Consider the following 27,116-nt stretch of genomic DNA (forward strand, 5'->3'; position numbering starts at 1 on the left):
AACAAGGAAACGCTCAAAGGCTATGGAGTCATGTCAAGAGGACAGAGCAGTCAGCTTGAAGAGGCTCACAGTGACCAAATTTGGGACAGTTTGGATATTTGGTATTTAGGGGCGAAGTGCCGTGATGTCTAACTTACTTTTGAATGGTCAAAAATAGATGGGTGTGGGGTGTGTTTGTGGATACATATATATATATAAAGAAAGCAAATACAGCAAAATGTATATTTGCCACTTTTCATAATAAAAAGTAAAGAAAAAGGCACAAGACAGTGAGTATAGGAGGTATATTACTGATTCTATTAAACAACAGGGAGAGGAAAGATAATGATCTATGGGAGGACTTGGGTTGGCACAGAAGAAAACGTTAACGGCTGCCGTGGTGAAAGGGGCCATGAGTAGGAAGGAGGTTTAATATTTTCTGCCTGCTCTTTTACCATTTGAAAAGACATTTTTGCATTGTCCACTGAATTTTTTTCAAAGGGTGTGGGGAGATGCTTTTAAGCCCCTGGCCTTCTCCCCAGTTACTGGTGATGGGCCGCACAATGCATTTTCAGTGTGTCCACTGCCCTTTGGGTGAATGTCTGGGACCGGCTCAGGCAGGAACTGTGAATCAGGGAATAAATGGTGGGCACATCCCCCCCAAATGGCTCCAGCACAGGGACCACATCAGAATGTTGACAGGAGGAAAAACAGCTCGTCTTCCTCTGGGGGATGGGAAGGAATCATGCTCCTGGTTTGATAATCAGTGACAAACTCCAGCTCAGTGGTCTAGGATAGCTCAAGGTTCAAGCCATCAAGTGACTTGAGGAGGTTTCCTGCTTGTAGTAAATTCGTATCTATAATTGGGAAAGGAAGACATTTTCTCTGCTCTTTGACTGAAAGCACCCAATCAAACTACCCTCAAATAGGCCTGGTTACTCCAAGGCAGGTGCTGCCCCACCCTGCCCACCCACAGAGTGAACCACATTAAAGGGCTGCGGACACACTACCCTGGCGGCATAGTTATTCTTGTCAGGCTGGATGATCTTTAGGTCCAGAACGAGCTCGGCGAGCACCAGGAGGGCATCCAGAACGACCAGGCAGATGATGATAACCTGTGGACCAAGGGAAGAAGCAAGAAACCATGAGACCTAAATGGGGACCCTCCTTTCATCTTTAAGGGCTGGAAACATCTGAGTGAAACCACTGGGGAAAGACGCCAAGGATGGTAGGCCACTGCCCACAGCCCGAGCGCCCTGCAGGGAGCCTGCTGGGGGCCAGCTCCTCTGGACAGGAGCCCCTCCTTCCAGCCCTGGGCAGTGCCTGTCCTCCTAAAGCCTCCGTGTGGCCCAGTGACTGACCCTCGGTCACCATTGGTCTTTCTCTTACTCATAAATTCACTGCTTCTCAGCATCTCTCCAACCAAACTGCTAATTCCTAGATGGCAAAATATACTAAAGTTTCTAAAAGCATTTATTTTTCTAGTTCTGGGGATTGCTCTTGCCAGGGTACGCCCAGAACAGATGCTCAATAAGCAATTTAAAATTTAAAACATCCAGCCTCAGAGATATGGCCTCCTCCAGGCAGCTGGGTTAGAGTGACGTCCACTGTGCCCATGAAACAGCTTCTGGCTGGAGCCGTGAGGTACCCACCCCAACTCCCATGTGCTCGCTGGGAGTGAAGGGGGAGGGAGTCCTGCGTCTCCTGGAGAACAGAGAAGAGCTGCTGTAGGAAAGACAATCCGGTGGGTTTTGTGACCTGCTGGAGGGGGGAGGAAGGTGGGAACCAGGGTGAAGTGAGTGGGTGGTCTTATCAATGGCAGTGGGGGTAGTCATGGTGACGGAGGTGGTGATGATGGTGAGGACATTAAAGGTGGGGTGGAGGTGACGGCATTTGGGGAGACCCTGGGGATGACATGGTGGTGGTGGAAATGGCAGCAACGGGAGGAACCCCAAAGGACACTGCGTGACCCTTCTCTTCCCTTGGAAATACTGGACCATCACTTACTTCCCCCAGGGCCTTGCCTCTTACACTCCCAGGTAGATAGATTTTGATCTCTGAAAATTAATCTGCCATTATCTTGGCAGTTTCTACAGTTTCAGGGTGAAATTAAACAAGTTCAGGCCTATAAAGAGTGGACTCTTAAACCTTTTGACCATTTCAACCTGTAGTAATTATTTCAGTAATTAAGTATTTGATGACATGGTTTATTGTGAAAATTGTATGGCAAAGTGCTTTGTAATGAAGTTTTCAGACAAATCCAAATTCAGTAGCTTAGTAAAGGTTCAAGGGACTTCCTTGGTGGCTCAGTGGTTAAGAATCTGCCTGCCAATGCAGGGGACGTGGGTTCGATCCCTGGTCCGGGAAGATCCCACATGCCACGGAGCAACTAAGCCTGTGCACCACAACTACTGAGCCTGCGAGCCACAACTACTAAGCCCGTGTGCCACAACTACTGAAGCCTGCACGCCTAGAGCCCGTGCTCCGCAACAAGAGAAGCCACCGCAATGAGAAGCCCGTGCACTGCAAGGAAGAGTAGCCCCTGCTCGCCACAACTAGAGAAAGCCCATGCACAGCAACAAAGACCCAATGCAGCCAAAAAAATACTCAAGCCTCAGGTGAGGTCTTTCTTTCCTTCTTTCTTTCCTCCCTCCCTCTTTGGTTTTTAGACCTAAAGGGATCTAAGAGCTCATCTGGTCTAAAACCAAGGCACAGAGTTATTAAAAACAGACTGAATATAATATATATATATATATATATATTCCCAGTCTGGGAAGATCCCACATGCCGCGGAGCGGCTGGGCCCATGAGCCATGGCCGCTGAGCCTGTGCGTCCAGAGCCTGTGCTCCGCAACAGGAGAGGCCACAACAGTGAGAGGCCCGCGTACCGCAAAAAAAAAACAATGAAAGCACTGACACATGCTACAATGTGGATGAACCTAGAAAATATTATGCTAAGTGAAAGAAGCCCAACACAAAAGACCACATATATTTTATGATTCCATTTACATGAAATGTCCGGAACAGGCAAATCAATAGAGACAGAAAGATTAGTGTTTATCAGGGATTGGGGATTATTGTTTAATGGGTACTAGATCTCTTTTTGGGGTGATGGAAATGTTCTGGAACTAGATAGTGGTTGACAGTTGGACAACATTGTGAATGTACTAAATAAATGCCACTGAATTATTCACTTTAAAGTGATTAACTTTATGTGAATCTCACCTCAATTTTAAGAAGTGAGAGAGAGACCCAAGGTCACAAAATGCCCAGGTCCCAACTGCAGCTTCTATGAACTAATCCCTAAGGCCCTGAATTTGCCAGTTCACAAGGCAGTACTAGTTCTGAAGGGAGCCACATCACAAAGAAAAATGCTGAGAATTCAGGGAAGCTGGTTAATTCCAAATCGTCACTGGAAAATGGGTGTGCCTAGCCTCAGCATGCAGCAGCGCAGAGCGTGGACTGTGGGGCAGCCAGTCCTGGGCCGGCTCCCCCATTAGCCTGGACCTTGGGCACAGCTCTCAACTCCGCTGAGCCTCAACGTTAACTCTAAGCTTCAGCTTCCTTCAGGGGATAATGGGGTTGGCCACATTTTCTACCCTGAGTGACAAGGGGAGCATCATGTGAGATAATGTGTGAGGAGCGCTCAGCAGAGGGCCCGGCCCCGGTGAGCAGGTAATAGAAGTGAGGCTCCTGGCCTTCCTGGCCATCCTCCCCTAGCCCAGCTACCCTGTCCGTCCATGGTTTCCACAGAGGCCTGACTCACCCCAAATTCTCTCCCTTGGTTGGTTGTGCCATTCTGTGGGAGAAGTGACAACAGTTAACTATATATCATGTCACCTTGGTCACCTCAAACCATGGGAATAGGTGGAGACTGCACCCAAGAAAGGGATTCCAGAATCTTCCTGTATGCTGATTCTATCTGCAGAGATCAAACCCTTAAACCCTCACCCCTACTCCAAGGTGGCCTCCCTGCTTCTACTCTGGGCCCTTCTACAAACTGCTCATGTCAACCCCTCCCCACCCCCATACTCAGAACCTTCGATGGCTGTCCACTGCCCACGGATGGCCTTCCAGTGCCTCCTCTCCCTCTACTGGATACATATATGCCACGTGGACCCTTCTCAAATTCTCGAATACTGAAGACCCTTTCCGACCCCCGGCCCTTTGCAAACACAGCCCCCTCTGCCTGGGAAGCTCCTCCCCTTCCATCCACAGAGCTCACTACTGCCCAACCTTGAGGTATCAGGTGAAATGTCACCTCCTCTGCCACACGTCCTCCACCTCACATCCTAGGTCGGGTCTCCCCCACCCCCAAGATCTCTGAGAGCCCCCGTCAGTTTCCCTACAGAGGACTTCTCTCCACTTGATTCCAGCATCTGTCTGATTACTGGAATGCCCACCTCTTCACGGACCATTAATCCTCCAAGACTGAGGGCAGGGACATGCCCACCACACTCACTGCTGTACCCCTGGCACATAGTAGAAACTAAGAAGCGACTGCACTGCTGAGTGAATGAATAAATGTCTCTACTCTGCTTTCCCCCAGAGCCACGTGCCCCTGGGGGGCCCGGTCAGGAGAGGTGGGACCTCCCAAGGGCTCCCCTTGCAGCTGGAAGGAAGCTGGCTCCTTCCTTCTCTCTGAAATTGAGGGTTTGGGAGTTCAACACCAACAACTTAACACCACGTCTTCTCTTCTGTCAGAGCCACAGAGGAAAGCACTAAGCTGTCAGGAGTGCTGTGTTGCCTGCTTTGTTTCTCTAAGTCACACAAGAGTGGAAAAAAAAAGACTAAAATAATTCCTTCTTTCTATTTACCATGGAACAAAGTCAGTGATGGGAGAGGCAAGGGCTGCTTCTCTCTGCTTCCGGGGGGGCATTAGCTCTAGGGAGGGGCTGGATTATCGTAGTTATCCCTGCAGCAGGGACCCCAAAATGGCTCCGTTCAGGGACTGGGCTGACAAGGAGCCTCCTGCTTTCTCCTGGGACTCAGAACATGCTTCCAGACACCTGCCTGCCCACATCGGGGACGTGGGGTGGGGTTCAGACAGGGCTGGCCAGACTCCACCCGCGTTTGTCCTTCAAAATCGGCAGATGTTGGGACAGACATTGAACCCTGTAGAAGTCCCATTCCCTTTGCCATTCTTTGAAGTCTGCGTCTCCCTCTCAGGGTCTCCCCATAACCACACCTGGAGGCTGGCGGTGGGTTAAGCAAGGCAGATATTTTTGGCATCACTTCACAAAAGAAGAGATGCCCCCCCGCCCCCGGTCTCCTTTGTGTGTGTGTGGTAAATTTTGCATAACATAAAATTTACCATTTTAACTATTTTAAAGTTGGCATAAAGTTCAGAGGCATTAAGCACATTCACAAGGTTGTGCAACCATCACCGCTGTCTAGTTCCGGAATGTTTTCATTCCTGCAAATGGAAACTCTGTATCCATTAAGCAGTCACTCCCCCCGTCCCATTCCCTCCAGTCTGCTGTCTCTGTGGATTTACGTGTTCTGACATTTCATATAAATGGAATTATAAGACATGTGGCCTTTTGTGTCTGGCTTCTTCCACTTAGGATCACGTTGACAAGGTTCATCCGAATTGTAGCATGTGTCAGTGCTTCAGTCCTTTTTATGGCTGAGGACAGATAGATCACATTTTGTTTATCCATTTTCATCAGGTGATGAACTTTAATTGACTTTTGGATTAAGACTTACTTTGCCCCAGACCACATGGGACCTGCCCAGCACATGGTCAGTGCTCCGTAGATGTCTGTGGAGTGAAGAAGCTGGTGGCAGAGAAGGGCCCCTACCCTGCCCTCGTGACTCTTTGCTGACGGCTCTGCCCCACCCCAGGCATCTCGGGCCTCTGCCCACCTACCTGAAACCTGTGGGCACTGAAGAGCTTCCTCAAAGTGGTCCTGAAGTCGAGGCGGGGCCTGGGCACGGGGGCAGGGGCCGCGGTAGGATCGGCATCTCTGCCCTCTGCGCCCGAGGCCGGTGTGGGCGGTGGCTCCTCCTCCTCCTCCTCTTCATTCTCCCACTTCTTGTAGTTGATGTTCCACGCGTGGCAGTCATCGCCAACGACGGTGAAGTGCTTCAAGAACTTGCTCATCCTGTCGGCGGGAGCCACCTTGGCCCTGCGGGTGACTGCCTGAAGGGAGGGGACAGAGAGGAAGCGCTCAGGTGGCCCATCTGTCACTCTGGGGGAGCAGGGCCCCCGCTGGGCCGGGCCACGGGGTGAAGACAGTCCCCGTGCTCAAAGCACCGTGCAAGCACAGACCATGAGGTCACAGTGGTTTCTCGTGCATTTATTTTTGGAATCCAGGGTCTCAGGGCCGGTGAGGCAACAGGAAACCCCAGATTCCGTCAGGCCTGCCACTGTGGTCTGGTTGGCAGTAACCAACAGGAGAGGTACTGCCACCCAGTCGCAAAACACCCACCACAGGCCCTCATGTAAATACTGGAAGAGCAGCCCATGGTTCAGAGACATCACAACCTAAAACCCCAGAGGTGAGAGTTGGCAGGGTGGGGAGAGAGCAAAGGCAAAAGTAAAAGTACCCGAAGTTTCACACAAAAGTGAAGCCACCCTCCCCGCCTTCCATGCCACAGATCAGTCCTGGAAAGGTCTGAGCAGCAAGCGGATTTTTCCTGAGTTCAGCCAGTGCTGTTTTAAATACATTATGGACAGCTGTTTAAAGATGGATGGACTTCAAAGCAAAAAAGCAAATATCCTCCCATTCCTTTGCCCAACTTACCCTACCAGACATCACATTTTTTATAAAGTTCAATAATGAAAACTTTCATGTATGCTTACTAGAATAGGCAATATGATCAGCATAACAGGAAAAAAGAGCCCCAAACAGACCCAGGTCCCCGTGGGAACCTGGATGTGATGGCGATGGCAGTACAGGTCAGTGAGAAAACACTGGAGAGGTTAGGATATCTGGCTTTCCCAGCAGGGAAAAAAAAAAAATCCCTACCTCACACCACACACCGAGTAAATTTCAGTTGTGTTAACCTATATAAATGTATTTTTAAAAACTTTAAAAGCCTTAGAACAAAATACAGACAAGTATCTTTATGACCTCAGGTCTGGGAAGGATTGCTTAACTAAGACACAAAACACAAAAGAAATGAATAGACCTAACTCATCAAAGCTAAAAACTTTTATCTCTTGCTCTCTCTTTCTCACACACACATCTGTACAAAGTCAGATACACCACAGACCGGGAGTAAATATTTCCAATGTATTTAATAGACAAAGATTTTAGTGTTCAGAATATATAATGAAATCTTACCCAAAAAATACAACTCCATGTAAAATTAGGTAGTGGATATTAACAGGCAGGTCACATGAGAGGAAACCCAGATGGCCAAGACACTCAACTTCACTAATATTCAGGAAAATGTGAATTGACGTAACAATCACACAGCTTTTTGTTCCTCACATTGGCAAGAATTTAAGTCTACAATAGCAAATGCTGGTGAATGTGTGAAGCAAAGGGGGTCTCCTGAACCCTGAAGACAGGAACAGACACTGGCACCACTATTTTTGGAAGCAATCTGGCATTGTTTTGTCAAGAGGAAGCTGTACTAGTTAATGATCTAGTAATCCCACCCCTAGATAGGCTTCAAAGAGAAACTCACCCACATGTACTCAAATCAGTAACATGTTCAAGAATGTTCACTGCAAATGTTCACCTAAATGATAGGAGATAGAGAAGTGAATTTTCTCTATTCATGTGATGGAATTTTATACACAGTTAAAATGAATGAACTATGTCTCTGTGTATCACTGATGACATCCACGTGTACCCTCTCAGCAGTACTGAACACAGCAGATCACTCCCTTTCTTCAAAAACTTCCTTCATTGGCATCTGGGATTCCACACTCTCCTAGTTTTCTTCCTACGTCAATGGCCGCAAAATATTACTATATATTGTTTTCGGAATGTGTAAAATGTGAGCATAAACATACAAAAGAATGGGATTTCTGATTCTGACCATGATACAGTAACTGGTATAAACAACTATACCAGTTACAGCAACTGCCATAAAATTAACTATACCAGTTAAAGCAACTGCCATAAGACTAGATAAACTATAAAACTGGATAAAATATATGAAATTTACTGTGATCCCTGAGAGAAGAGAAACAAATGAGATGAGCCCCCACAATCACCTGCCTGGAAGTACTTTCTGGACTCTGGAGACAAAGATTATAGTTCAGGGCTATTGAACTTTCCTTCCTCAGGAATTTGTGTGTCAAGGTACCAGAGAAAAGGAAGCAGCACAGAGAAGAAACTAAAAAAATTGGACTTTAGCTGAGTCCACATGTGCAGAGCAAGACTCCATGAGGCAGGGCAAAATATAACTTTCAGGGAAAAAAAAAAACTCTTGGGGAACTGTGAGCTGAATTACTGCCAATTACACAGGGCTGAGTTAGGAGATCTGAGTTCCAAACAGCTAGAGTAGAGAGATCTTGTTGAACACTCTGAGCATGCAGTAGAAATTCCAAAAAAGCCATGCCTTATAAGTAGACCTAATCTAGCCCTCCAGTCAGGGCTACCTTAGACCTCTCCCAACTAAGCTTAAAAATAAGGCTTCTTCAAAAGATCAAACTTATCCCTAAGTAAATTAACTGCCCGTTGGAACAAAACTCAAAAGTGCTCTTTTGAGGAAGACAGCAAAACACCCTCAACAACATAACATTCATAATGTCCAACATATAATAAAAAATTACTAGGCAGATAAATAAGCAGAAAAAATGTGGCCATAACCAATAGAAAAATTAGCTTAATAGCTCAAGAGGGACAGAGGTATGGAATTGGCCAACAGAGACTTGAAAATAGCTATTCTAAATATGTTCAAGGATTTCAAGGAAAACATGAACTTAATGAGGGAACAAATGGAGAATCTCAAAAGAGAAATGTAAACTACAAAAAAGATCCAAATTGATACTCTAGAACAGAAAAATACATATATGAAATGAAAAATCACTGGATGGGCTTAATAGCTGATTAGATGCTGCAGAAGAAAAGTTCAGTGAACTAAAAGATAAAAAATTGAAAATATCCAGTGGAAGCATGGAGAGAAAAAAGACTGGGAGTAGGGGGAAGAATAGAGCCTCAGGGACAATATTAAGTGGACTAATATACATGTACCTGGAGTACCAAAAGGAGATGAAAGGAAAAATATTTGGAGAAATAATGGCTGAAGAAAATTTCCAAATTTGATGGAAAAATATAAACACGTAGATACAAGAGTCCATGTCCCCAGAGTATCATGTGACACCTGACCTAGAACAGAAGCCCATCAAGTGCCTGTTGGCTGAGGGCACTGGTGCCCTGTCTCCCATGCCAGCCCTCCAATTGCTGGGTTCCCAGGGCTGGCTAAGGGCCAGGCCCACAGATGTCCCAAATCTCTCTGGGTGGCTACTGGCCATAATCTGCCCCCCTCAAAACACCTCACCTAGCAGATGGAAACCTCCCGTACTAGTTCTCAGCATGGTGGGAACCTCAGGGTGCTTTGCAAAAACCACATTTTATATTTCATACAGGAAAGGAAATTTTTTTTGAAACTTTGCACCCAGTAAAGAAGCAACTTTCAGTAATTTGGGATGAAAATATTTATGGCACCCAGCAGAGCACAAAACAACTCTGGTTTTAAGTCAAAAATCTGTCATTCTGGAAGCAGAAAAGTTCCAGAAAAGGGCAAAGATCATGAAAACGTTGTGGGCCTCAGCAACTGCACCACCCACTCTGGACTCTCAGCTCTCGGGATCCCCCCACCTTGCCTGAGTGGGACGGAAGGACTGACTCAGTGAGCTACGGGGACCACTGGCCTCAGTGCCTAGCCTGGAGCAGCCCCTCTGTAAGCACCAGCTGGTATTATTATTCCTCAACAACAAAAGCTCTCACCTCCACTCCTCCAACTTCATCATCACCCATGGATATCTCGTTTCTCTGGTTACTAGCCCCGCTGCCTGCTCTGCAACCCCCAGACTATTTAGTTACATGAACTGAAAGATTCCTTTTCTGGCTGAAGCTATATAGATTGAGTTGTTTCTTTCACGTGCAACCCGGAGAATCTAGATCAGTGGAGGCCCTGGCACTGGACACCCCCACCTCCATCTCCCCTGCATTAACCCTTGCTGTCCCAATATATCCTGGCATTGCTCTCTCTGGGGTCACCTTTCCGTATCAAAGCCCACAACTATGGTTCCAGCTGGACTGGACTGTATTCTCTCACACTGTGGACTTGGTTCTGTTTGACAACTGCGCCTCTTGATTTTTCTTCCATCTCTGGCCTCCCTTCCTGTACCATGTCCCTGCCCCCACGCCACCGGAAGTCCTCAAGTCCCCAACCCTGAGCTTGTCCTGGCACAGGGCGACTCTCTCCCTTCGGTGGTCTCTACACACCTGTGTTTTCAATGCTGCTCAGGTGCAAATCAGCCTCCAGCCTGCTGTCTGATATCCTGCCAGGTCATTAGTTGCTATGACCCAAACTGAACTAATTTCTTATCTTTCCCCCCAAGTCCACTCTTCCTTACATGTTCCCCTAGGTCATGGTGTCACATCCACCCTGCTGCTCAAGCCAAGAACTAAAGATCATTCCTGGCTCCTCTCTCTCCGTCAGTCTAACCTCCTAAACACCACTCATGCTGCACCTTCTCTTCTCCGTCTAACTCTCTCCTACCGCTCTCACCTCTTGCCGGGACATCAGCACCAGCCTCCTCACTCAGCCTCCTGCCTCTGACCCTTTCTCCACCCAGTGGTGGCCAGGGTCACCTTTCTCCAAGGCTGGTCTGGCTGTGTCCCTGCCCTCGCCTATCCTCCCCCTCTTCCCATTACCTTCAGTCCCTCCACCCTCACCCACTGCCAACCGCTGCCTTCAGGACAAGGTCAAAGCTCTCTTGGTCTCCTCCCCAGCCTCCGCCACACTCCAGTTACACCAACTGCATTGCGGTTCTAGAATAAACCATGCTCTCTCTTGCTTCCAGGACTTCACACGGCCTGCCCCCTGTCTGGAATACCCTCGCCTGTCTCACCCTAGTTCTCTTTCAAGTCTTACAGACGTTGATTTTACCTCCCCTGGGAGGTCTTCCTTAACCGCCGCCTGCTGGGTGAGGGTCCTTCCTCTACTTCCCCATCAAGCCCCTCACTAACAAACACTTTGACATCTCAGGGTTGTCTGTCTCCAGCACTGGTCTGGGAGGGCAGATGCTCTTCCTCCTCCAGTCACAGGGAGGGGCTCAATAAGTATTTAATAAGTATTTAATAAATACTTACTCAATAAGTATTTAATAAATGCATTAACAGCAAAACCGCAGGAGCTACCCATCAAAGGTAATCGCCTACTTCTGGTTTACACATGACAGGTATTATATCTGAAAAATTACTACCTGGGAAAGGGGGGGAAAACAAGAAAAACAGACCCACGATTGATGGAGAAGAAAACGTTCTTGTGAATGTCTATTCTTACAGACTCTGAAGCTGCCATCTGTAGGAGGGGGAAGTCCCTATTTCATGGTCATTCAACAATCACTGAAAAAGGTACTTTTAAAGAGAGTCAGCCGACTCTTGATTGCCAGGGCCTAATATCCCGTAAGTCCCCATTTCCCTGTTCCCTCCCACAGCCTACTTTTAGGGACCTGATTTGCTTTTTTTTTTTTTTTTTTTTTTTGCGGTGTGCGGGCCTCTCACTGCTGTGGCCTCTCCCACCGCAGAGCACAGGCTCCGGATGCGCAGGCCCAGCGGCCGTGGCTCACAGGCCCAGCCGTTCCGCGGCATGCGGGATCCTCCCGGACCGGGGCACGAACCTGCGTCCCCCGCATGGGCAGGCGGGCTCCCAACCACTGCACCGCCAGAGAAGCCCCTGATTTGCTTATTAATCAATACTCGTACCCCAAACAAGACACAACAGCAGCAACATCTATTATTGTTGATTGTTTATTATTTGTCGTATCAGCACACCGGTAAATTCCTTAAATGCACCATTTCATTTTAATTCCTAACACCCCTCTGAGGTCGAAGTCATCATTTTGGGTCTGGGTGAAAAAGGTGCCTTGTCTAAAGTCATACACTCAGAAAATGGCAGAGCCAGGATATGCCCTTGAGCTGTATGACCTGGAGCCCCCGTGTTAGAAGACATGGCCGAGAAAAAGCCAGGCAGCCCATGACTGGAGATCTGCCTGTTAGGAGGGTGTAGTGGGATGTATTGTGGCTGCCCCCAAATTCACGTCCCTCTGAAACCTCAGAATATGACCTTGCTTGGAATACAGGCCTTTGCAGATGTAATTAGTTAAAGATCTTGCTGGGAATTCCCTGGTGGTCCAGAGATTAGGACTCCGTGCTTTCGCTGCCGAGGGCCTGGGTTCAATCCCTGGTCAGGGAACTAATATCCCGCAAGCCACACAGTGAGGCCAAAAAAAAAGATCTTGCAATAAAACCATTCTGGATTTAGGGTGGACCCTAAATCCAGTGACTGGTGTCCTTACAAGAAGAGGAGAGGACACACAGAGGAGAAGGACATGAGAAGATGGAGGCGGAGACTGGAGTGATGCATCTACAAGCCAAGGAACGCCAAGGATTGCCAGTAACCACCAGAAGCTCGGAGAAAGGGATGGAACAGACCCTCCATCTGAGCCTCCCTCTAACCCAGCCAACACGCTGATTTTAGAACTCTGGACTTCAGAACTGAGAGAATAAATGTCTGTTGTTTTAAGCCATCTGGTTTGTGGTCATTTGTTATGGCGACCCCAGGAAGCTAATACAGAGGGTGTGTGTCCGAGTCAGCCCAAGGGTACTACAGACCATGTGCTCTCTCATTCTCTCTCTCATCTTCGTGGGCCACACATCCATCCTGCATTCCTGGGAGAAAGCAGGCTCCTTTGGAGGTCACAAAACCACTTGTTTCTTTTTGTTTGCTGCTTATAGGCCACCTCCATCCCCTCTTGCTCTCACTTGATGCTGACAAAAATCCTGAGAAGGAGGTAGGACAGGGAGGTGTGGTCTCTCCATTCTACAGAAGGGGAAACTGAAGTTTGGGGAGGGGAGACCTACTGCCCAAAGTCACCTGGTGTGGCAGAGTGACAGAGATGGGGGGAGGAAGGCACTCCCCTATACCACCTGCTGGGCAAGGAAATGGGTACATCCTTCTTAGGAGGGCAATGAGGCAGCTTCATCTTTCGAAAAAATATTTGAGTCTCTCCAATGTGCCAGGCATGGGAGCAAAGGAGGATTAGCCTTAAACCAGTTTCTATCAAAATTTTAAATGTCATTGTTTGACCTGACAAGGGACTCACACATGAGCAAAAAGACACTCACGCATCATGCTCACTGCAGACCTGCTACAACCTCAAGGTCCATGGTTAAATACACTGTGGTAGACCACACTATGGAATACCACACAGCTGTTAAGAATGCAGTACGCCAGTGTGGCTGTACGTACTGACATAGAAAGATGTCTTTCATCTATGATCAAGTAAAAACCAGCATATTACAGATCAAAATGTATAATGCCATTTTTGTTAAAAACAAAATCAACAACCCAAACAAAGTGGTTACCTCTATGAAGGGACAGGGATTGGGATTGGGTTGGAGGGTGAAGAGAAACTTTTTTTTTTCCTATTAGGTTTAACCATAAGAAATAGTCATTTATGTAATAAGATCTAACCTGCAGAGAATGAAGTATTTGGGGGGAGTGGGGAGGGAGGGAGAATGAAAAAAAAATATATATATACACATACATACAGACACACACACATATCTAATGTATACAACTGGAATCCCTGAATAAGAAAACCAAAACAATGGAACAGAAGGGTTCAAGATATAATTCAAGAAAACTTTCCTGAAATAAGACTTTTAAAAAAAATGACCATTTTCAGAGACTTCCCTGATGGTCCAGTGGGTACGACTCCACACTCCCAATGCAGGGGCCTGGGTTCGATCCCTGGTCAAGCAACTAGATCCCACATGCATGCTGCAACTAAGAAGCCCATGTGAAGCAACTGAGAAGTCTGCATGCCGTAACTAAGACAAGGTGCAGCCAAAATAAATAAATATTTTAAAAAAATGTTTTTAATGACCATTTTTGTAGGTCAAAATTGGTAGAAACTGACAATTTCATGTGGTTCAACCTAATATATACTGTTTGTTGTTTTAATTTCTTACACTGAGAACTTGTTTGTGTACAGTTTTTAAAAACAAAGAAACATAAGTGGTAAAGCTGGTATATGAACTCAGGTCTACTAGCTTTGTTCTTTCTGAGATGCTCTGCCAATGAGGGGGAAAACATGCCAGAAAAGCTGCGATTTTTAAAGCAACAAGAACGATGATATTGAAAGAGGCTGAATCAAGGTTCTGAGATGCAATCCTCTCTCCCTTAGCAGGGGAAACTGAGACTTGCAACATGGCAATTGCCACCACCCAGTGGACAGTCCATGAACTTGCACCTGCACCTTGTCTTCTGGGTCCAGGAATCTTCAGACACACCCAGCCAGGGTCAGAGAAGTTGTCCCCAACCCCTGACTTCCATCTCCCTCCCCCAAAGCCCACCTATCACTAAGCCCTGTGCATTTTAGCATCTGAATGACCCTTGAATTCATCATCTACTTCTCCCATCTTCTGCCCACCTCCCTGCCCCAGCCTCCACCTTTTACTTGGAGGATGTACCAGCTCCTCACTGTTCTCCCCATCACTCTTAGATTCTCGTCAGCAGCCTGAGAGCACTTCTTGAAACATAATCACATCACTCCCTGTGCAGAAAAGGCCTGGGGCTGCTGCCCTTAGAAAGGCCTGCTTGGCCCTTGGCTGACATCTGGGAACTTGGATTTTGGGAGGGTTCCCACCTGGTAAGGACAGCTCACTGTGACCGGACTCTTTGTAAAGACAAGTGGTTTATGTAGAACAGCTGCTTTCCCCTGGGTAGTCTGGAATTTTTGGAGTTTGGAAGGTACCCATGTGACCAGCCCCCAGATAAAAACCTTGGGTGCTGAGTCTCTAACAAGCTCTCCTAGCATGTGTTGTCACAATTTGCTGCTGGAGGAATTAAGCAAGTCCCATGTGACTTCACTGGGAGAGGAATCTGGAAGCTTGTGTCTGGCTTCCCCTGGATTTCACTTCATGTATCTTTTCCCTTTGCTGATTCTTCTTTGTAAAAATCTTAGCCATGAGTGGAACTGTATGCTGAGTCCTATGAGCCTTCCTAGTGAATCACTGAACTTGGGGTGATCTTGAGGACCCTAATGCACTCCCTTATTTGAAACTCTTCTTTGGCTTCCCACTGATCTTAAAAATAAAGACCCAGGGAATCTCCTGGTGGTCTAGTGGTTAGGACTCCACGCTTTCACTGCCAAGGGCCTGGGCTCAATCCCCGGTCAAGGAACTAAGATCTCACAAGTGGTGCGGTGCGGCTGGGAAAAAAAAAAAGACCCAAGTGCCTTCCAGAGACCTATAGCCATTCTGCACTCTGTGGCCTCTGCCTGCCTATCTAACCACACCTGTCACCAGTCTCTCTGCTCTGGCCACATGGTCTCCATTCAGCCCTTTGTACTCAGTAGGTTTCTTCGACCACAAGGCCTTTGCACACGTGATTTCCTCTGCCTAGAACGCCCACTCCTCTTCCACCTTGTCATTTTTCTTTTCCTCCTTCACGAGGTCTCCCTCAAGCATCTCAGCTCCAGGAAGCTGACCATGTACCTCCCCTGTTGCATTCATGCATGGCCCACATGCCTCCCCAATGAAGATGGATCCACCTGTTTGTGTAACAGAGTCTGTTTCCTCCCCCACTCCCCATTAGGGGACTGGGTAGGTGGGTTTCTGCTCATGCCATATCTTCCGTATTCTTCATGCCTGGAAGACCACAGGTTCCCTCCCACTAAACATACCTGGAGGGTGGAATGAATCCCTCGAGCAAATATCTCTTCTTGGGGGACTCATGTACCCCAGAGGCTCACGTACTCTACTGCCACCTCCCCCTACCCTGTCCCCAGGGATTTATGTTCTGAGGAATGCCTATTTTTAAAATCAGGGAAGTCTTTAAATAAGCATAGCAGCTTTTCCTTCTCTAGGGTGGGGAGGAAGTTTGAGGTTTCACGAAAATAACCACCGTGACGGCTGACTAGTTTGGGCGGGGGGTGGTGCTGCTGGTAGACTGAGAAGCCTGACTGGTGGCCCAGGTGCCCCAGAGACGTATTCTCCAACTTTTCTCTCCATTTCCTGTAGGGTCAGAATCCCTCCTGACTTGATGGAAGAGTCTGTTGACCTGGCAAGTTGATCAGGAGGCTGGGTGGAGACGATGTGGGAAATAATATTTAAGGTAGCGGAAACTGTAGCAATTGTAACTATCCCCAGAGCAACTGCCATTTTCTGAGCTCTGTGCAAAAGCCCTTTGTAACATACAGCAACAACTCGACAAGGTGGGGACTGAATCCTCTTCATTTACAGGTGAGGAAATTGAAAACAGAGAGGCCAAGCAACTTGCCCCAGCTCACACAGCCAGTGAGAAGCAGAGCTCAGACTCTGACCCAGGCTGCCTGGCCCAGAGCCCTCTCCCTCCTGCACGACCTCTCTGAATGCTGCCCTGGACCCAGCTCACAGCTGGTGAAGGCCAATGCTGGGCGGGGAGTTCAGCCCAGTGTTACTCAGTAAGAAACACGTTTTATATCCTGCCACTTAGTACACATTGACATATATACGTTCTATAACCAACACTAAAGTTAACATGTGAGAGACTTATGTTTTCCACTTTATTCTATTTCTTAAAAGGCTGATGGCAGCCCATTAATGGATTTCAGGAATCACTAATGGGTTGAGTTTGAAAAACACGGGTATGGTGGGATGTACTCTATTTCCCTGGGGGAGGGAGAGGATGATTGTCAGAGAGGTGGCAGTCTTGCCCAAAGTCTGTGAATCAGCCATGTTAACTGGGAAGCATAAGTCAGGCTGCTATTTGTGTTAACAAAAGCATAGAAAGAAATGAAAGCATAGAAAGAATAATATAGTTACCCAGCTAGAAATTAGGACCTATCACCAGTACAACTGAGTCATCTGGGCCACCCCATCCCCCAACATCTTAGTGATGCTTCAGCCATGGAAAAGATGGGATAAACAAGAATTCAGGGCTCCCCTCTTTCCTGCCCCACTGTGGCTCGGTCCTTGGAAGGAGGCCAGTGCAGCTGCAGTTTAACCAATGGCTCTCAGCTCTGGCTGCACACTGGAACCACCTGGATGCTTTAAAAAAAAAACCCAGTGCCTGGGTCACAGGCCCCAAGATTGTGATTCAGTTGGTCTGGGGGTGGCCTGGGTGTTGGGATCTCCAATGTACAGCCAAGGTCAAGAACCAGCATCGTAAATGAACCTGGTGCCTCCAAACACCTTGTGAGAAGTGTGCCAAAGGGCCACAAGGATTTCTAAGCACACCTGGCAACCAGGTTCTCCAGATGTGGCTGGTGACATGCAATCATCTGAGCTGAGGACTAGGTCAGCTGATGGGCTGAAAACCGTTTCACTTTATCCTCATGATGGCGTCAATAGCTCCTGTGTTTCAAGCGTTTGTTATAGCCCGGCACCCTGCTAAATGCTTTCCAGTCACTATCTTGTTTAATCCTCACTGTTCTCATTTTACAAAAGAGGAAAACGGAGGCTCAGAGAGGTGGGAAGGGGCAGGGAGGGCCCTGCTGGGGGCCCCTCTGGGCAGCTCTCCTGCTGAGGACCCCTCTGGGCAGAGCTGGCTACAGCAAATCAGGTCTGAGCCATGGCTAAAAACCCCACCAGTTTCTTCCATGACAGAGCTGTTTTCCTCTCCAAAATCAGAGCTGGACAATTAAAAATCTCCTAAAAGCAATCCTATTAAAATAGTTTTTTAAAAACATAATTAACTTCACAAGGTAAATTATTAAAAGGAACTTGTTCTTTGAATCAGTAAGAGGCTTATTTGCTACACGTGGCCCTGGTCCAATTTCCCCAGCTCCCCAGCAATGCCGCTAGGGCCACCCCTTCTTTTGGCCTCTGTTCGATGACAGACAGGCTCCCGCCCCCAGGAGTCCCCCGAGGTGTGTCCTTGGCTCTGCATTCCAACACTCTGCTTGCCCTGATGTTTTTGTGTCCTCACCCCCACCCTTGCGACTTGTCCCTGCAGCCAGACCCCCTGACGTACCCGGAATCCCCAGCTTTACCTGCTGTCATTCACCCCAATGAGCAGATCTTTACTCCAGATCTATTTCTTTCAGTATTACTATTGTCAAAACATGAGCAAAAAGAAATAATAACCCCAACACACCAAATTTATCATCTACTTATCCACCCATCTCACTCTAATCTATGTCTTTTACAATTATAATCGAAGACTGCAGACAACTTTGTATCTTATTTTCTCCCCACTACCTATATGCATCAGACTTATGCCTTTTTAATGGCCAAGAAATTTTCCAAGAAGTCAGTGCTCATTATTGCATTTTCTGTTCATTTTTAGCACCTCTATCACCAATTCTAAGACCACATTTTCTCACATATTAACATTTCTGAAGTCTGTCTTACAATTGACCAGTGTCAGTGTTGTGTTACATTAGATCACAGTAAATGGCGGCACTTTTTCTTCTTCGTAGCACATAATATAATGGTGCATCTACAATCAATGGCATCTTACATGCTAAGAAACACATAAATTTGTGTTTCTAAATTGTGCTGTAAATTATACTTTTTCCTTTTTATGGGTTGTTTCCTTTCCCGCAAGTAAGATGACCAGGTTTGATTATGACTATTTTCATGACTCTTGATACACCCTGTCAAGTTATTTTCCAGCAGTCGTGTGGGTTGATCCACTTGTGAGATGCAGGAGTGAGCCGGTTACACCACAGCATAACCACCATCGAGCGTGCGTTTCCGCTTGTTTTTTTGGTTTGCCTAGTAGGGAGCTATAAGTGAAGGAAACTGTTCCATTTGCCTTTCTGTGAGTATTAATGATAACTGGAACTCACGGAGCTCCTGTTATCGGGTGGCAGGCACTAAGCTTCCCATATCTTATCAGGAATTGACACAACTCTACAGAGGGCGATTGTCATCCCTCTGCTGGAAATGCCACCATATTTCATTAATGCAAAGTTGAACATTTTCCCACATTTCTGAAATCAGAATTGGTGGCATGTTGTAAATGCCATTGGTCACTTCCTCCTCCCACATTGTAAACAGCTTTAAATCAGAAATACTCTTACAGTTAAAGGGGCCATCAGTTTGACGAAATGCAAGATCCCCACCACCACCACCACCACCACCACCACCACCACCACCACCACCACCACCACCACCACCATCATCATCATCATCATCATCATCATCATCATCATCAACATCCCATGGTCCTCTGACCCTCACACTTGCTTCTCCAACTCTGCCCCATCACTCTGCTGCTACCCTGAGCTTCTGGCACTGCCCTGACAACTCTACCTGGCCAGGCCCCCAGAAGCTCCAAGTGAACAGCTGAAATGGAAGCCAACACTTCCTCTTCACCTTGCCCCACCCTTCACAACTAATGTCTCCCCAAATCCAACAAGCCTGCACCCCAGATATCAAGGACAGAATTTATTAGACCTACTCAGGTTGGCCACACAGCACAGGAGGCAGAGCATTCTCTTTGGAGTCAGGCTAGGTTGAAATCTCATTTCTGCCACTTCCTACCTGTGTGATCTTGAGCAAGTAGCTTTACTTCTTTGTGCCCAAGTGTCTCTACCTGTAAAATAAGCAGTTGGGAGAAGCACTTATGGGCTCAGTATTGGCCTAGCATTCTGAGACCATTGTCTCCTCAACTCTTCCCTGTGAGCCTTCAGGAACGGGGGTGGTTAATTAACTTTTCCCCATTTTCCAGATAAGGAAACTGAGGCTCGGGGAGGTGAAGGGCATGACCAAATGATACAGGGCTATTAAAATGCAGAGCTGGGTTTCGAATGTTTCCGATTATCAGGCTATCTTGAGGTTCCTTCTATAGCTTTCACCTCGGTGACTTTTAACACTTTGGTATGGTGGAAGCACCCTGAACATGTGTTTTTCCTCTATCTTGTTAGAAACACCAAACAGAATTATCTTCTCAAGCTGGGAGGTCCCTTAACGCTGCTAGTCTTCCAGAATTAATTTACCTTTTCATCCCAGGTGGCCATTTTCCTGTCGTCTCCAGATCTGGAAAATAAGAAAACATTTGTCTAGATCTATCATCCTACTATCATTCGCCGTAGTATGTGTTTTCCAACACTTTCTTACAAATTATTTTTAACTTGCTTAGGTTAACAGTGTCCGAAAATAGTAAATAATAAAGCTCAAAGCATGTGGAGAAGGATGTACATCCTGAGTATATACCCAAAAGAACTGAAAACAGGCACTCAAACAAATACATGTACACGAATATTCATAGCCAAAGATGGAAACAATCCATGTCCATTAACATATGAATGGATAAATAAAAGATGTTATATCCATACAATGGAATGTTATCCAGCCATAAAAAGAAATGAAGTACTTTTGCAATATATACAAATATCGAATCACTATGTTGTACACCTGAAACTATTGTAGGTCAATTATACCTCAATAAATAATAAAAGAGATATGAAGTGCTGACACACGCTACAACATGAATGAACCTCTACAACATTATGCTAAGTGAAAGAAGCCAGACACAAAATGTCACATAGTACTTGGTTCCACTGATGTATAATATCCAGAATATGCAAATCTGTACAGACAGAAAGCAGACTGGTGGTGGCCAGGAGCTACGGGGAGAGGGGAATGAGGAGTGACTGCCTAATGGGGACAGAGTCGCCTTTTGAGGTGACGAAAGTGTTCTGGAACTAGATAGAGGTGGTAGTTGCACCACATCGGGAATGTATTATATGACAATGAATTGCTCACTTTAAAAGTTAATTTAAAAAAATTTAATTTTATGTTATGTGAATTTCACTCCAATTAAGAACCAGACAGACATATGTTAGTGTTGAGATTGCTCTGGAAAGCAGCAAAGAATCTAAATGTCCACCAACAAGGGAGGGTCTGGTTGAGTCAGTTACAGTACATCTGGGAGTGGGAGACTCCAGTGCTGTTACATTTCCATATGTGGATGAGGAAAGATGTAATATAACAGGTGCCCCCCCATCACATTATAGCATAGTGTGTGCAGTATGATCCCATCTATGTGAAAAAATGATATATGCATTTTTTTTAAAAGTCTGTAAGGATACAGCCAGACTCTTTACAGTGGTTATTGCTGAAGAAAATGGGAGTGATTTGAGGATGGGGTGGGTATTTTCTTTCTCTTGGCTTCTGGAAGGTCTGAACTTTTACAATGATTATGTGTTACTTCTTAAAACTTATTTTTAACATAGGTGACATATGTAGTAAAAAATTTAAATACAAAAAGATACTATGACAAATAAGTCTTCTTTCTACTCCTGTTCTTCCCAGAAAGCCTCTCCTACCAGTTTCCCACACAGCTTTTGGAGGTATTCTATGTCTTTCCAAGCACAGCCATACTTATTCTTTTTTTTCCCCTTAAACAAATGTGAGCCCTCACACTGCTCTGAACCTTGCTTATTTCCCTTTAGGGTGTGGGAGGCTGAAAGATAGCCCCATCAGTCCTAATCCCCAGAACCTGTGAATAGGTCAATGTACACCGCAAAAGGGACTTCCCAGGTGTGATGAAATTAAGGACTCCAAGATGCGGGGATTATCCAGGTGGGCCCAGTGTAATCAGAAGGGTCTTTACAAGTACAGCAAGAGAATCAGAAGAACAGGAGACATGACTACAGAAGCAGGGATTGGAGTCAGAGTGAGATCTGAAGATGTTATGCTGTCTTGAAGATGGAGGGATGGGGTCATGATCCAAAAAATAAGGGAAGCCTCTAGAAGCTGGTGAAGGCAAGGAAACAGATTCTCCCCTAGAGCCTCCAGAAGCAATATAGCCCTGCCAACACCTTGAACTTGGCGTACCAAGACTGATTTGGGGCGTGTGACCCCTAGAACTGTTAGATAATAAATTTATGTTGTTTTAAGCCATCAGATGTGTGGTCATTTGTTACAGCAGCCACAGGAGACTAACACAGTGTCCCAGAGACCGTTCTACGCCGTGTGCTCTAGAGCAAGTGCACTCTTTGGATGACCACACAGGATTCCCCTGAGGGGGTGTGTGTAGTTCCCATTAGTGACCAACGTTAGCTTCCCAAAGTTCCAGTGAATGATCTTATGTATCATGTGTTATTTTTGTAATTAAAAAAATACTACCATTTTGAAAAAAAATCACGAAGACCTAAAGAAAAAAAGAGTTCTTTTTCTCCCCACGGTACCATGCTTAGGGCACAAGGGACTCAGTTTCTTGCTGGTTGACTGGTAGAGCAGCTTCTGCACCCAGCAGAGTTCACCTGGCTGTGTTCCTGTTCCAGCCCCTGGGGGCCCTCACCCTGCTCTCACGAGGTGGGCTCAAGTGGAACCACCACCAAAAGTGAAGGTGAAGGGAAAAATTAAGGTGCCCTGGAGATTTCCTTCCTCCATAGGACAGGAAACGGAACTAGTGCATGCATAGAAAAACACCCAGATTCACTAATTTAAGCAATGGAAAATTTAAACCTGCCCTAACCTCCCCATTAAACTAGACAAAACAAAAAATGAAAAAACCCAATGCTTGCGGGGCTGTAGGAAAACTTGCACACGTTGCTGGGGATAATTTTTCTAAACAGTCACCTGGTAATAAGTGGTATATGCCTTCAGGATGATCATACCCTTGACTTGAACACATCAGTTTGGAAACTGTAACTCAAAAATCATTTGAAAGCAAAAAAAAAAAGGTGCAATTTGTACCACAGTGTTTAAAGCAAAGTTGGATATTAGGGTTAGAACCTGGAAACAGCCTATAAGCCCCACTGTAGGGAAAAGCTGAGGAAGGCAGTGGGAGGAATGACAATTCTGAGGTTTATGTAGAAATGTAGAAAGAAGGCTATTAAGCAATGAGAAGTAGAACTCTGATGATTGCACACACTGCTTGCAGAACTTTTATCAGTTATCAGAACTTTTACTCTGTGCAAGGGCATGGCACTGGGTTCTGGCGAATCCAAAGTGAAGAGACAAGAAAAAGGTCTGGGCCCTGGTAGGCTGACATTTTAGCCAGGAAACACATAAGCAAGGTAACATCACTCAGGGCTAAGCTCCGGAAAGAAAAACAGTAATGCAATAAAGGGCAGGCAAGAGTGGCTCCTGCGGCTTGGGGTGGTGAGGTAAGGCTTCTGAGTAGATGACTTTTATGGTCGTCTCTGAATTGCAAGGAGGTGCATCACAAGAAGATGGCAAGGAAGAGAATTCCTGGGAGAAGGAAGGGCATGTGCACAGACCCTGAGAGAGCAGAGAATTTAGTATGTCCAAGAAAGAAGGAGGAGGCCAGTATGGCTGCAGTGAGCAGGCAGTGGAGTGAGGATGGGGGCATGAGAAGAGTCAGGAATCAATCAGGGCCTGACTGTGCAGAGAGTTCAGTAGACAGTGCTGAGGATCTGGGGGTCACGGTGGGGATGCAGAGGAGTGACCAGATTCAGAATATGCTGAGAAGTAGCACTTGCTGCTGGCCTAGATGTCGGGGACAAAGAGAGGAGCAGGTTTTGGAGCAAGAATATGCTAGGCTTCCTCCTTCTTGCAAAACTGGTGGTGGGGGAGGGCTTGGGGGCTACAGGGCAGTCCTGGAATTGTGCAAGCCTCACCCCAAAGATTTTCAAAACCCGCCCCTACCAGCCTTTCCCTCGGAGTCAGAGAGGGAGGAGTTGCAGCCCCCAGCCTTGGTCTTACTCAAGAAACTCCCAGCTGCTGGCGGGGCTGTAGGAAATACTGCAGATCTCAGATAGCTCTGACTTGAGGGTGAAGGACAGAGAAGCGCTTTCAGATGAGTGGGGATGGTGGCGGGGGCACGGCTTGAGTCACGCACTAGGCTAGGCCTTCACATCAACCATCTCATTTAATCTTCTCGGCAATCCTCTGAGGCACGAAGCATGCTTAACCCCGAGGTTACGGATAAGCAAAGGAAACAGACAAGGAAATTGAGGCACGGAGAACTGAAGTCCCATGGCTAAGCCTGCAAGAGCCCCCCTGTGCCCAGCGGGAGTGCTGGTACAGGCCCGGGAGTTCCTGGACAGGGGCTGCACCGCCCTCTCCTCTCTGTCCTGGAGTTTAACCTGGCCCCAACCCACTGTTCTTACTCCTTGGCATCCCCTACCCAGGCGAAGGATTTGTTGCTGTGGAGGTTCTTCCTGCAGGGATGAGCAGGCTGGCTCATCTCGGCCTCCTCCCCTATTCCCAGCACTGGTTTCTCCCTGCCGTCTCCCTAGGGGTGCAGGACAGGGCGGGGCAGGCATGATGAGTAAGAGGACTTAGGTGTTCACACCGACCTGGGTGAGTTCTGGCTCTGCCTCTTTTGGCTGTGTGACCCCTGGCGAGTGGCTTGGCCTCTTTGAGTCTTGGTGTCTTCACCTGGAAGAGGGAGACAAGGATGGTACCTACCTCACCTGTTGCTGCTGCTGCTACGAGGCACGTGATGAAGTGAAGGCACCTGGCCCATGTAAGCACTCCATACAAAAGGGTAGTTCTTCAACACTTCCGTTTTCAAGGGGGAGATGCGCGTGCTGTCTCCTGTCCTCCTCTCCACTGGATTCTAGAATCCGTGGGCCAGGCAGGGATCCCTGAGTTATCACTGCCTGCCCGCGTTCCCCCAAGCTGGGAAACGCTAGAACCCACGGCAAACCGGGGCCTCCTGGGATCCCGCGGGGGTCCCTGGCAGACTCGGGCTGGGAGAGCTCGGAGAAGGGCAGCGCGCCCCGCGCCGGCCCTGGAGCACTTACCCTGCGCCCGGCCCGCCGGCGGCCACCGCAGCAACTGCGAGCTCGGCGCCTGCCCAGCCGTCCCGCCCGCCCCCCCCCGCCCCCGCCCCCGCCCCCGCCCCCGCCCCTTCCTCCCGCCCCTGCCCTCTAAACTCAGTCAGCTGCTGGTCTCCGGCTCTGGCCCGCGTCTGTCCCGTTGCCTTCGTTCTTGCTTATCTGTCGGTCTCCCGGTTGTTCTCTGGCTTCCCCCAACCCGGCCCCCTCGCTCCGCAGGCCCGAGCCTGACCTGGGCCTCCTACAATCCCGCAGATGGACAAAGGTCCCGCCCGTGGGAGCCAATCACGAATCATGAGAATCCTAGCCCAGGCGACCCTAAGGGAAGGGGTGGGAGGAGGGAACCACTTCCTTCCTCCAACGGGATGTATTGGCAGCGGGTCCACCCGCCTCCCCACCACACACACTCAGGGAAGCAGGGCTGGCTCCTGTTCGGCCCCCCTAACCCCTGCCAACTCCTGGTTACTTAAGGGGGGCCTGAGTGTCCCCTGCACAGTATCTGCAGGCAGGGGTTGGAGGGTGGGCAGAATGCCCTAAGGGGGTGGCCAACCTCGAAGCTGTCAGGACGCCCCTGCGTTGGGGGGGGGAGGTGAGGCTGGAGGTGAAGAGGAGGTGCCCTGCAGCTGGGCTGGTATTGGCACGAGGGAGGAGCCTTCCAGCCTCGAGGCAGAGCACACCCTTGCTCAGGCCGACTAGGGCTCCTCTTCCCCAGCTTTACCGTCCCTCCCCTGCAGGCCCTCCCTCACCCAGGCTTCTCCAGCGCTCTGTCCATACCTTATTTCTGTTACTGTTCGCTCTGGTCTCAGTTCTTCCGTTAGCTTCCGTCTTCCCCAAAATACCACTTGTCCCAAACTTCCAAGGGCAGAAGCCATCCACCTTCTACACACCTCCCTGTTTCTTCTGGTTAGGCTGGCGGGCGGGGGCGGGGGCGGGGGCGGGGGCGGGGCGGAGGGGGAGCCATACTAGTTTTCTGTGGCTGCTGTACCAAGTTACCACAAACCTAGTCGCCTAACACAGCACAAAAATAACACTTAAAACAACAAAGCACTGGAGGTCAGAAGTCCGGGGGGGCGGTCTCAAAGGGCATCAAGGTGTTGGCTTGGCTGTGTCCCTTCTGGAGACCCGAGGGGGGAATCCATTCCTTGCCTTTTCCAGCTTCGAGAGGTTGTTTGCATCCCTTGGCTCCTGGCTAATCATTCTGACCTCTGCTTTCATCGTTAAGTCTCCTTCTCTAGATCTGACCCTTTTCCCTCCCTCTTTTATATGATTTTTAAAAAAATTTATTTATTATTTACATGTGGTTGCATTGGGTCTTTGTTGCTGTGCGTGGGCTTTCTCTAGTTGTGGTGAGCGGGGGTCATTCTTCATTGCGGTGTGCGGGCCTCTCATTGCGGTGGCTTCTCTTGTTGTGGATCACGGGCTCTAGGTGCGTGGCCTTCAGTAGTGTGGCACACGGGCTCAGCAGCTGTAGCTCGTGGACTCTAGAGTGCAGGCTCAGTAGTTGTGGCGCACGGGCTTAGTTGCTCTGCAGTATGTGGGAACTTCCTGGACCAGGGCTTGAACCCATGTCCCCTGCATTGGCAGGTGGATTCTTAACCACTGCACCACAAGGGAAGCCCCTCCCTCCCTCTTTTAAAAGGACCCTTGTGATTATATTGGGCCCACCTGAACAATCCAGGATAATCTCCCCATCTCAAGATCCTTGACCTAATCACATGTACAATGTCCTTTTGCCATGTAAGGTAGCATATTCATAGGTTCTGAGGATTCAGACTTGAATATCTCCGGGGGCCCAGCATTCTGACTATCACAGAGATACTGTCTCCATTAGCTCCTATTGAGTCTGCTCCTCCCAGTCCTGCCTCCTGCCTCCTGCTGGGTAGGGGGCTTTCTTAAAACATGTCTGATCTGACTCCCCAGTCACATTTTGTTATTACAACAGTCCCATTCTGGTCCCTAAGGTGTAGTCTGGTCCATTCTAAACTTCCACTTTATATTTTATTAGAAACTCCCTTCCCGCCCCCAGGGCCAGCCAGACAGAGTAGAGGAGTGTGGACTCTTCTTCCCAGCCCTCCCCTGCGTTCACTCCCTGAGGGCTGGGGAAGGGAAGAGAGTGAGGGAACAGGTTCAGGTATTCCTTCACCTAACTCCCACTGCAATCCTCTTTCTGTCGGTTTTTTTTTTTTTTTTTTTTTTTTGCAGTGCGCGGGCCTCTCACTGTTGTGGCCTCTCCCGTTGCGGAGCACAGGCT

General features: G+C 47.9%; 1 protein-coding gene across 3 annotated transcripts in view; it reads right to left on the reverse strand.

The window, feature by feature from the left end:
• The window catches only part of HVCN1 (hydrogen voltage gated channel 1), a 28,740-nt gene extending 3,647 nt beyond the window's left edge, over positions 1-25,093 (reverse strand). Inside the window, exons 1-5 of one of the 3 annotated variants that reach the window (XM_060028035.1) lie at positions 24,965-25,093; positions 24,383-24,464; positions 20,108-20,147; positions 5,852-6,124; positions 990-1,094 (exon numbers count right to left, since the gene is read on the reverse strand). In XM_060028035.1, coding sequence (XP_059884018.1) covers positions 990-1,094; positions 5,852-6,124; positions 20,108-20,128 — 399 coding nt within the window. In that variant the 5' untranslated portion in view covers positions 20,129-20,147; positions 24,383-24,464; positions 24,965-25,093. Of the gene's footprint in view, positions 1-989; positions 1,095-5,851; positions 6,125-20,107; positions 20,148-24,382; positions 24,465-24,494; positions 24,883-24,964 lie in introns of those variants that run through there. The other 2 variants (XM_060028037.1, XM_060028038.1) reach the window with 2 other exon arrangements.
• Between the last annotated feature and the right edge of the window lie 2,023 nt (positions 25,094-27,116).

Source organism: Delphinus delphis, chromosome 13 (genome assembly GCF_949987515.2).
Source record: "Delphinus delphis chromosome 13, mDelDel1.2, whole genome shotgun sequence".
Lineage (NCBI taxonomy): Eukaryota > Metazoa > Chordata > Mammalia > Artiodactyla > Delphinidae > Delphinus > Delphinus delphis.